The 11876-nt window shown below is 37.9% G+C and overlaps 1 protein-coding gene across 1 annotated transcript; it reads left to right on the top strand.

Moving 5' to 3' along the window:
• The first annotated feature begins 5316 nt into the window (after window positions 1–5316).
• LOC311090736 (C3a anaphylatoxin chemotactic receptor-like) lies at window positions 5317–8728 on the top strand. The gene is made up of 2 exons (XM_084126225.1): window positions 5317–5467; window positions 6662–8728. The coding sequence occupies exons 1-2, from the start codon at window positions 5464–5466 to the stop codon at window positions 7690–7692; spliced, it is 1035 nt and encodes a 344-aa protein (XP_083982351.1). The 5' UTR covers window positions 5317–5463; the 3' UTR covers window positions 7693–8728.
• The last annotated feature ends 3148 nt before the right edge of the window (window positions 8729–11876 follow it).

Genomic DNA, 11876 nt, shown 5'->3' with positions numbered 1-11876 from the left:
CATGGATGATGTATTGTTGCAGTAGGCTAGCTGCTGATCACAATACATACATCTCACTTTATTTGTGGTTTCCAAATGGAAATGCTCCCATACCACAGATGTACGACATCTCTTCTGTGGAGCCTCCATTTTTATTTATCTATCTATCTCTTAATCTATATATGTATCTATCTATGTATCTACAGTATCTATTAATCTATCTGTATCTATATATTTATATATCTATTAATCTATCTGTCTATATATTTCTATCTATGCATCTATTAATGTGCGCTTCGGGATCTCGAAAAGCTTCGGAACGTCAGTTTCGCGTCAGCCATCCCTAGCCTCACTTGCCTCATTTAAGGTCAGTGTTCATGACTCCACCATAAGAAAGAGACTGGGCAAAAATGGCCTGCATGGCAGTGTAGCGGATGGACAATCTCATGGTGACTTGTCAATTTTAAGATTCAGAAAAAGCTTTTAACCGTTAACCCTTAAATGTAAATCACAGCTTAGCGCCGAAAAGTCTGAATCAAATTGCCCTTTTTGACACTTTTGTTGCCGAATGAAGTTTGGCAGAACCATCGCCAAGCTCCTCACTTGCAGTTCAAAGAGATTGTTATCGATTCTCCCCTCTCTCTCTGCAAGCAGGAATCCAGGTGGCCAGGAGACCCCTAGATGTCACACACACACACACACACACACACACACACAAACTCCTTTGTATCTAACACAGAATATAAATAATTCTGAAATGTATATCCCTGTATGCATGAATGTTATTCCTTTATATTGACAGTTGTGATTTTCTAGCGTGTAGCTTTGAAGTGTTCATTTGAAAGAATGTTCCCCAATAGAACCATTGTCCTGTAACCAGGCCTCCTGCTAGATCGATAAGAGTTTTACGACCAAAAGGAATCTGCAGAGGACGGCAACAGCTCATGCAGTTTCTCTTTGAGGATTTTATATAAACCATATAATCCTATATATTCTATATAGATATACCCACTTGAGAAATATATCTAAACATGTATCTAATTTTCTCATCTAATGATTTTCCTACTATGTGGTTTGGCCTTTGTTTTCATGTAAAATGTTAGATTAATGGTTTAGACCTGTTTACATGCTATGGTTAGACAAATCATATGGGTGCCGTGTTTTTAGTCTCCATAAAGTCCAATCTTCGTTCCCCATTTGTTAATGTACATCACATTTTGGTTAACTTTTATTCCTAACTAGTTAGTTTAACTTTTAATGCTTGTTTAAAGAATAAGAATGTACCTCTATGGTTGTAGCTCTCAAGTTTATCAATCTTGGTGTCAAATTAAACCTCTCTGTGTGCTTAGGCTGAATATATGTATTAGGTTATGATAAAATGTGTTATACTGTGGTTACCACCATTTTGGAGTAGAAATAACAAACTCCTAACACTGTCATAAAATATGCAAACGAAGTGAGCTGAGACAAAGGAACTTTTTCCCGCTCAGAATGCCTTGTTCAATACGTCTGACTCCACAGAAAGGAGTGGACTTTGATATCCTTGAAAAAGGAGACACGCACCGGAGTCTGTGCTCTTTTTCCCTGTTTTTCGTTGTGTAGCCTTTTGTCCTTGTATGAGTCTCATCTCATCTTCTCTCCGTTTTGTTTTGTGTTTTACTTTGTTTTTGTATTAGTCGTATCTCCGACCGCTTGTCTTATTTAGTCTCGTGTTCATTCATTTACACCTACGAGTGAAACAGACTTTAAGCAAATTTCTGCCAACTCTTACAAACCGTTTGAAACTCCCGCAACTACACGAGTTCCGGAAGAACCAAAGAACGCTTCAGCTAAACGGACACTCCGAGACGGACCCGCACACACGCTCGTTCCGGCTCAGACACAAAGCTCAATGCAAGTTGTAACGACTGAGACAAGTCAGACACGAATATTTGTTATAGTTTAACAACTGATATTTAGAACTCACTCAGGGAATCTGTGTCCCAGCCCCCAAACAGGCCAAGAAGATCTCCGTTACCCGGACAACGATCAGATAAGGTTTTATGGGTGTTAAAGAATGTGGCCAAATGCAAGAGAGAGACCATGAAAAGACAGAAACAATCTTCCATGGAGACTTCCCTGCATTAGACAGAAACAAACTGATCTAGAAATGAACGTGCATTCCAGGAACTGTGTGAATGATTGTGATGTTTTGTGTACTATTATGTATACACCATGGTATGTATTTTATTATACAACCAACAGTCAGTGTAACTTTACCTGTGTCTCCTATCTAATTACTCCTCATTTAATGACTCACACTTTGATGTACATCACCTTCTCTTAAAATGCAGTGTGGATTCTTTATATCTATATGAGTATTAATGAACAGAAAATAGTACTTGAGACAGCGTCGTAAATCTCCCACAAAAAGGAAACTCCCGCCAGAAATTCCCTCTTTCTGATTGGTTTAAGACCGCCTGCAAGGCGTGCCTTTTGTTAAGCTTTAAAAGGCCGTTCCGTTAGCCCTGCCTTTCTCTTAGCTTGTCTCATCCAGCTACAAAACTGCTTCTGCTGATACTGGGGAAAACCCCTCCCCCATCACTGGGGCCCTGGGCCCAGCAGGCCGGAGCACTGCCTGCCATGCTTTCACGCTCCCCAAAGGGAGACAGACTGCCTTTTCTTCAATCCAGAAAAACTGCAACTTTACCATCATTGAATTGGCAACGATCAACTCCTGGCCTTCTTGGCACTTCAGGAAGCCGCACCGTCCAGTGTGCACTCAGCAGGCCAGGACAGCAGGCTTCGACTCACCACAGCCATGTGCTCGAAGCCACCATGCAAGCTCCAACCCACACCAGCTTCGGAACCACACGATGGCAACTTGCACCATGACTTTTGACCCTCACGGACCCACCAACGGACTCATTTTTCAACCACTTCCAGAATTGTCCACGATTACAACTGACCATGCAAGTATTTAATGAGGTGCTCTGAAAATGATCAGCTGATGGTTCTTTTCATACTGAAATAGATCTTGCTCCATAGTTCTATTTCCTGTTTCCGGTTCCACATCACTCACCCCTTTACCTATGCATGTATGTATGGATGTATGAATGTATTTATGTTTGTTTAGTGTTAATTATGTTTGTGATTTAGTTAATAAAACTTGTGCACAATTATGAATTTGATTTCTGATCCTCTGTTTGCATACAAAGTCCCTTTTACGATTTTGATCTTGTTACAGTATGCTCTAATTTCTGTACATGCTAAGGAATAATTATTTTCCAGTGACGATGAAAGATACACTTTTCTTAGAATAAATGAATAATCAAAGAGTTCATTGGAACTGATTAATTGATTGTAATATTAATTAGCTTACCTCAAAGTTAATCTAATTAACTGACCCAAATATTAATAATTAATCATAATTAGTAATTATGGATTATTAATAATATTTCCCCTTTGAGCTAATGTCTTTACAAAGTATTAATCTTTTACCAAGATTTTGATGCGTGAATGTCATCTACCGTTTAAGGGAACTTGATTCTTTTGCTGGTTCTCAAGGTTCATTGTTTGTGATAAGTTTGCCACGCTGTGATCTGTTTTTCCTGTCTTTCTTTCTTTACTTTCGTTATTACCATATGTATTCTTTGTTAGACTTAGTTGTACTTTTATAGTTTAATTTATTAAAAACCTATTATACTCTTGATTGTCTCTGTTTGCTGCTCACGAAACAGAAGCCTCTTTAATGTGTACGATCTTAGCTACAAGCTTTATATATTGTGATCAACTTACAAATTGATAATCTTGTAAAACCAGAAGGTTGTTCTTCATGGCCAGAGGAATAACTTTTCTTGGGATTTTATAAGCAGAATCCTCCTTAAGAGTTGATAAGAAAATCGCATGATTCATTTGCTGGACAAACAAATTATTCGATGGGACATTCATTTTGTAAGTATTCACAAATTTGATATATAGCCCATCTGTATATTCATAATTAATTGTAATTCGTTGTGGTTAATTATTTATAAACAGAGATACAAATATATGGGCTTTGTATTCCCTTTTTGGGCAATTTAAAGTGTGTAAGTGATAGCCAGTATGATTATTAATAATTAATAATTGATGATTAATAATCAATAATTGTACATTCCCCTCATTTGAGCTGGTGTCACTACAGCAGAGTTGCAAGACGAAAACCACTGCTAAGCAAAAAGAACATTAAAGGGTTAGTTCACCCAAAAATGAAAATTCTGTCAGTAATTACTCACCCTCATGTTGTTCCAACCCCGTAAGACCTTCGTTCATCTTCGGAACACAAAGTTCCCTGCGGGCTGGGCGAAATCGAACACGTTCGCTAGATTCTATAGCCTATGTGTGGAACCTGTTTCCTCCTGAGTACTCGCTACGGCCAGTGGTGCGAGGGAATAGGTTGTGTCGGCTTGCTACGCCACTCCGCGCCTTGGCCGGATACGTGAGTCTTGCTCCGTTGGCGCCCTACGTCGGTGAGCCTCGTGAGTTCCTCCATCACCCCTCCGGTGCCAGGCGTGGCGGACCGCCTGGCACCAGGTCTGCTACCTCTAGTAGGAGTTGCTAGTAGACTGGGTGTTTTTTCCAGTGGTCTCCACGGTGACCCATGATGCCACATGCAGTTCAGCCGTGTCTTCCCCTTGACAGACTCATTCTGTCGTCCCTGTTGAGTACGCTCCCACTTCCCTCGGATTGGGACTACCTCAGGGACTGCCATATGTTTCACTACCCCAAATGGTTAGTACATGTGTATCCCCCCCCCCCCCCCCATGGGTTAGGGCACGCTTTCCCAGTGTTATCCAAAATCCACTGTGTGGGTCTTGGGGAACAGCAGTGTGATTCCCTAGCAAGCTCCCGCAACTTATTCAAGAAACTGCTGCAGGGTAGCTTAGCTGGGCGCTGGAAGGGGCCAGCACCATGTTGTTTACTAGGGATCCCAATTCGTCAGGGAACTCCCCCGACGACACGTTGGAGTTCCCAGGACGAAAGGGAACGTCTCGGTTACGTATGTAACCCTCGTTCCCTGAGTACAGGGAACGGAGACGTGTCGTCCCGTCGCCATGTTGCTGTACCTTCGCAGAGGACTGGACACTGTTCGGCTCCTCAGCGAAAAGCACTATGCATGCGTTGCTTCCGCCTTTTTATACCCACGCTGGTAGGCGGGCTGCGGAATGCAAATCCTGCATGCCAATTTCATTGGCTCGTTTTAATTCACTCGTAGGCAGTTGGTCTCCCAAGCGTGATCCCAATTCGTCAGGGAACTCCCCCGATGACACATCTCCGTTCCCTGCACTCAGGGTTACGTAACCGAGACGTTTTCTACAGAAGCATAGTTCCCTTGTTGCATCATCACTCCACCCCACTTTCTCTTTCATACAAAAGAGGAAACAACCACCAATTGTTCATGTGAAGACGTTGTTGTGAGCTTTAATAACACACACCTACAGAAAGAACAGAAGGAAAGGACTTAAAATGGGTAAGAATCTACATCTATGCAATATTCCTGTGGCTATGACTATGTTTATACTAATATAATATAGCAAGCTAATTTCTGTTTTATTGAGACAGGTGCCCTGTGAAAAGAAGTGGGTGATGTGGGCAGTTTATGTTTTCTGCAATGCCTTTTCAAAATGACATGCATTTTTTATTCCTTCACCCCTTGGTTGAGTTCATTATCTTGACTTCTTTGAATTGTTGATTTGATCAAGATTATGCAGCATGGCATTGAGTTAAAAGCTTAGACTCTAAAAAGAGATCTCATCATCAATCCCTGCTGTTGTTTATCAGTGTAAACCACTATTTTAAGATAGTAAATATATAAATATATATATTGCGTCTCTGGCTAGTTTTTGAGACTTCAGTCACGTGTGCAATACTGGTTAAAAGTCAATATTGGTTAAAAAGCTGTGGTCATAAAGGAACTGTATTTACTGCTTAATACAGATACAAAATGTATAATACAAATACAAAATGTATTTGCTTAAATGCAAAACTGGCTGAAAGCATTAATGAGACCAGAAAAGTAGGAAAATTATATTTTGTCTTTTCAATGTTCAATTTTGTGGTCTTATGTTGCATGTGAATTGTGCAACAAATTTTGCTGACAAAGTCTTTTAACCTACCAGCCACAATTTAAGCTGTAGACAGCAAAAATACTTTGTTGGGTTATAAGTACTTTTGTTTATTCTTTTAAAAGCGTAAAAGCATATTTTTTAGTTAAAATACTCAGTAAAAGATACACACATCATGCATTTTATAGAGAATATAGGACACGATGCCCCCTGGTGGCATCATGGTAAGACTGAGCAACTCCTTTTATCATAATCTCTAAATTTGCAAACATTTATTTCCATAATTCTGACAAATAAAATGAGATTATTCATTAACTATAATTTAGCCTAATCTTGAGCATGATTATACTTAAAATCAGAGCTGTAATAACTATCCCACAATTATTTTACAGACATTCATCAGCTTTATACACTGAAAATCTGAAAATCATTCATTTCCAACTCCAGTGAGCTGTTAACCGCTGCAACCGGATTGCTGAATCAGTTGGATTTCTGAATGAATCCTTCTAATTCAGTTTTCAACCAATTCAAAATCAAAAGAAAGAATCAGAAATGTTATGACTTTCTTTTACAGTTTGATTGCTCTTTTTTTTGTGCAGCGAATGCAACCTTTTTGAGTGCTGTGAATGGGACCAATGCAATTCAGATGGAAGCCCTTTCAAGCATTGAAATCTTCAATATATGTATATATTTTGTCGTCTTCACTCTGGGTATCGTTGGAAACGGGCTCGTCATATTTGTGACTGGCTACAAAATGAAGACGACCGTCAACTCCATATGGTTTCTCAACTTGGCGATTGCAGACTTCATCTTCATCTTAATCATCATCCTCTACATTGTTACTGCCTTTAACAAGAGGGCTTGGCACTTCGGTGACTTCTTGTGCAAGTTTGTCAGCTTTGTGGCGGTGCTCAACATGTTTGCCAGCATTTTTTTGCTGACCGCTATCAGCCTGGACCGATGCATGTCCACCTGGGTGATTGTTTGGGCTCAAAACAAACGAACTCTGGTCAAAGCCAGGATCATCTGTGCATTCGTGTGGGTTTTATCCATCCTCTGCAGCATCCCCTTTGTCATCAACCGCTATGTAAATAATAACCGGTGCGTTTATTATCCAGAACCCTTCAAGTCTTTGGTCATATACCGGTTTATGGTGGGCTTTCTCATCCCCTTCCTGATCATTGCATCTTCATACATTGCTATCGGAATGCGTGCCAAACGTCTCAAAAGGGGGAAGAAGCTTAAGCCTTTCCGGGTCATCATATCTGTGATCATGGCCTTTTTCATATGCTGGTTTCCTTTTCATGTTCAACAGCTGTCCACCGTAATTGCAAAGGAGAATAAGTGGAGTGACCCTGGAAAAGTACTAAGTCACATAGGACCTTTCGTAAACTGCCTGGTTCATCTCAACAGCTGTCTGAACCCCATTCTCTATGTGTTCATGTGTGAGGAGTTTAAGAAGATGCTGAAACAGTCTCTACTGCTGGTGCTGGAGACGGCGTTTGCTGAAGAACATCTGTCTTCCCTAACATCTCGCCTTTCCACTTGTTCAGGCCTTTCAGAATCACATGGTCTCAAGATGAACGACACAACCTTCTCATCAACTCAGGACAACAAAACAAGCGTTTAGAATATCAGTCCCAGAGATATTCATTCCTTGTATTAGTCTGAAGTGATCAGATAAAGCATTTTAAGAAGCTTTCCACTTTGCTGCCTTGAACCCTTCATCCCATGTCAGATAAGCAGTGATTCAAAGACTTGTTTGTTCTAAAGTCAATCCAAAGGTGTAATTCATGCACCATTAAAATTACATTTCAGGCAGGTTTCTCAGACACATCCCTTGTTTTCCATTGGTTAGACTAACAGATAGCTCTACCCCAAACTCATGCCATTGGTTAAATCAGTGTTGTTGCGTCTATACTGATTGGGATGATAAAAATGTTTTGTATTGTTTATGCTTTTTATGGGAAATCTACAGATGTTATATTATATACTCATGGCTTTGGGAAAATATTTCATACATTTGTAATGTATTTCTTTTCCATTATTGACTTGTTTTACACAATCTTTAAGCCACGTTGTAATAGGCTACTGTTAATTTAGTATACTATTATATGTTTATATAGTACTATGTTTATTTAATCACCAAAACTTCCTCTTTCTCTTTTTTGTATATAAATACAAAGAACATTTTTATGCTGTCTGACCTTTATTATTAGGCATAAAACAAAGTCACAGTGTTAAACTTTACCATGCTTTTACTATGACAAATAATAAGTGTTGGGTGTAATTCATTGTAAGTAACGCAAGTCAAAAAGTAATCAGAAAAGTAATTAAGTAACTAGTAAAGTATTCATTACTTTTAAATTTACAACAGGTGATGTTCAAATAAGTAATGCAAGTTTGTTTTCCCATTGACTGACAGTCCCCATGTTGTGTGTGCTGTGTGTGAACATGATGCTATTGTAGTTCTAGACTAAATGTGAACATGCATTTACTCATCTCACTTGCACAAAACACATTCAGTATTCATCCAAATAAATAATAACAGTGAAATGCAAAAAAAAAAAAATAACACAAATATACTTTATGTGTTTAATCTCACTTTAATAACCAATGTCTTTGCTGTTGACCTTCAATGATCCAATTAAACCATACAAATAAGATTTTCTTTCTTTTTTCTTTTTTTTCTTTTTTTTTTATCCAAGAATGGCAGCACAGATGAAAGGTTTGTTTGAGCTGTGCCCTCTACTGCATGATTTTGCATTTCCTTTTGCATTTGCACTTTTACATTTGAAAAAATAATAAAGACAAGCAAGCAAGCCCAGCCCAGGTGAGAAAAGGTAATGCAAATACAATTATTTACTTTTTAATACAGTTACATAATATTGCAATGCATTACTTTAAAAAAGTAACTTTCCCCAACACTGCAAATAATCATATTTTGAAGGGCAGCTCAAACACTGACTATATTATATGGGCTAATTATTGTAATTAATAATAATAATAAATAAAATACAGAAGCATAAATCCATCCATCTATCCATCCATTTTCAGACTTGCAAAGTGAACAGAGAAACTTGGGTTTCTTGTGCAAGAGCAGTGTTTACCAACCCTGAATAAGCACTATAAATCACCAAGTCTGACGTGTGTTTGTGGAGTACCTAAAATCAACAACACATTGAGAATTGGCATTACAAAAATACAATTCCTCTTATGGCGAATACTACTAAAGCAGGTGCTGAAAGAAAATATAAACCAGACAAAAAAATTATTGCTATCTTACAATTGCTTGCTCAAGGAGGTATTTATACAGTATGTCTCAATGTTTTTTTTTTTTTTGTTTTTTGAAATACAGGTCAATAAACATTAAACTGGTACTAATATGTTAGAGTAATTACAATTATGTTCCTAGTGAGTCATGGCGACCCATGGCATAAAACATAGTTTATTTCCTAAGAATGAGCCGAACGCCTGAATTTCTCATTAATGAGCCGTGACAGAGTGACCTTGGACAGACTTCAGAAAGCATTATGCAATTGATTATGAAATCACAATTTCAGAGTTTTCAGTGAATATGATAAGCAAAAAGCCCATCCCCTTCTCTCTTCCCCTTACAAGAATAACTGTGATCAGGGATGATAAGTAAAGAAACATGTACTGACCGCTTTCCAATCAACTCGCATTTCTTATTATTTACAGAGACAAAAAGTACGATTATTGGCCTTTTTACTTAAGTTTAAATGTTTAGCATGTTTAACAGTTTCTGCATTATATTTTAAGTCATTTACACTTTGTATTTTAGTTTTTGTTAAAAAGTTTCTTAGTTTTCTCACATTTTCTTCCTTGATGCTTTCCAAATGAATTAAGTGGATTATAATTTGTTTCTTTAACCCTATGTATTTTAAAAATTATTTAAATTCAGGCTCAAATGTTGATAATGCTCAGTTACAGATATAGTTTGGCTAAAAATATTTTGGTTAAAGGGGTGGTATAATGCTTTTCACAAGATGTAAAATAAGTCTTTGATGTCCCCAGAGTGTGTATGTGAAGTTTTAGCCCAAAATACCCCACAGATATTTTTATATAGCATGTTAAAAATTTTACTTTTTGAGGGTGAGCAAAACGCACCGTTTTTGTTTCTGTCCCTTTAAATGCAAATGAGCTGCTACTCCCGGCACAGACGGCGGAGCTTCAACAGCTTGTGTCCTTTTACATCACACAGATACACACTGAAAATTTTATGTTCAAACCGGAGTCAGAGAAATATGGAGAGACTCAAGAAGAAGTGACAACATGTAGAATGCAACTGGACGTTTCTGAATGGTTAGTTGAAGAATTGATGCTGCTGATGTGGAGTTATCTATCTTCTAGTCATTGATTAGCATATTCTGTCTTGATAATCTATAAATCGTGTTCCCGGGGGAGGGGATTAGGTAAATTATAGGGTTAGTGATGTCACTAACCCGGGAGGAATGTCGTGTAGCCCCTACCAGCTGTTTGTTGTAGTCCTAAAAAAACGATTTCTTTCAAATCAAATATCTCCCTTTGCTTTGAACTTTGAGCGTTGGAACTTTGCAGATGTTGTTTATGCTCAAACAGCAACATTAAACACTAACTAGAGTGAAATCATAATCAACCACCCCTTTAACATTTTTTGGGTATATTTGTTTCAGCCTCTTCCACACATATGTAATAATGAGTCATAATGAGTAAGTACAGCTGTGGTTCTTACTAGCAGTTTCAGTTATCAGAGTTTGCAATATCCTGTTGAATTTCTCCACATTTCTAATGAAATATCTAGAAATACAATGAGCATGCATACTTGTCTTTGTGTGTTTCTAGCCATTGTCTTTTTATATTTCAGACCAAACTATAGCCCCATCCAATATGACAACATCAACCAGCAATGCAGTTGTCACAGTGAATTCCTTAAGGAAAATCAGTATTGTCCTCCACTGTACAATATCTGTGCTTGGTGTTGTTGGCAATGGACTGGTCATCTTCATCACAGGCCTCAAAATGAAAAGCACTGTCAATACCATCTGGTTTCTTAACCTGGCAGTAGCAGACTTCTTATTTTCATCCTTCCTGATTTTTAATATAATTCACGAATACCGTGAGTTCGACTGGCCTTTTGGTAAATTTATGTGCTTCTTGAGCAGCTTGGTGACCTGTTTTCCTGCTGACAGCGATCAGTCTGGACCGTCTGTACGTGTAGCAAGGTGGGTTAGAGCCCACCCTATTATTTGTGGTTGTCACCTGAGTGATGGGTGTGACAGCCTATCGGCAGCTTTACCTGGCCGACACTGTTAGACTTTGCCGCAATTTTACAGTTACTTGCCGCAAAAAAGCCCAGTAAAATACCACTTATATTATTTATGGTTAATTACTCTAATATGCACTGCATTATGGGTATTTCTTATGAAATTTACAGTAACTTACTGTATATGGAATTTACGGTACTTTACTGTTTACGCAAAAGCAGTAGTGTTACTGTAAATGATTTTTTGAAGTTTGTATATGCATATTGTATTTATGTTTTAGGCATTAAAATATCATATGATAATGTTTTATATTTTCCCCCCATCTTATTCTGCAGATGAAAATCATGAATCTGCATTCTCATTTTTAATTTTTGGATTATGAAACACTGGATGTTTAAAAGTTAAATAAAATAAATAATAATAATAAAAAAAACACGTGGATGGAAGGATTTAAAATTAGTTCTTAGTGAGAGACCAGAGTAATTTTTATATTAGCATTTTCTCCAATAACAAAATAAATAAATAAATATATTGTACAATATATATG

Source organism: Abramis brama (genome assembly GCF_963993115.1).
Source record: "Abramis brama genome assembly, chromosome: 10".
NCBI lineage: Eukaryota > Metazoa > Chordata > Actinopteri > Cypriniformes > Leuciscidae > Abramis > Abramis brama.
Note: the sequence above shows the minus strand (reverse complement) of the source record. Positions and strands in the feature narration are given on the sequence as shown.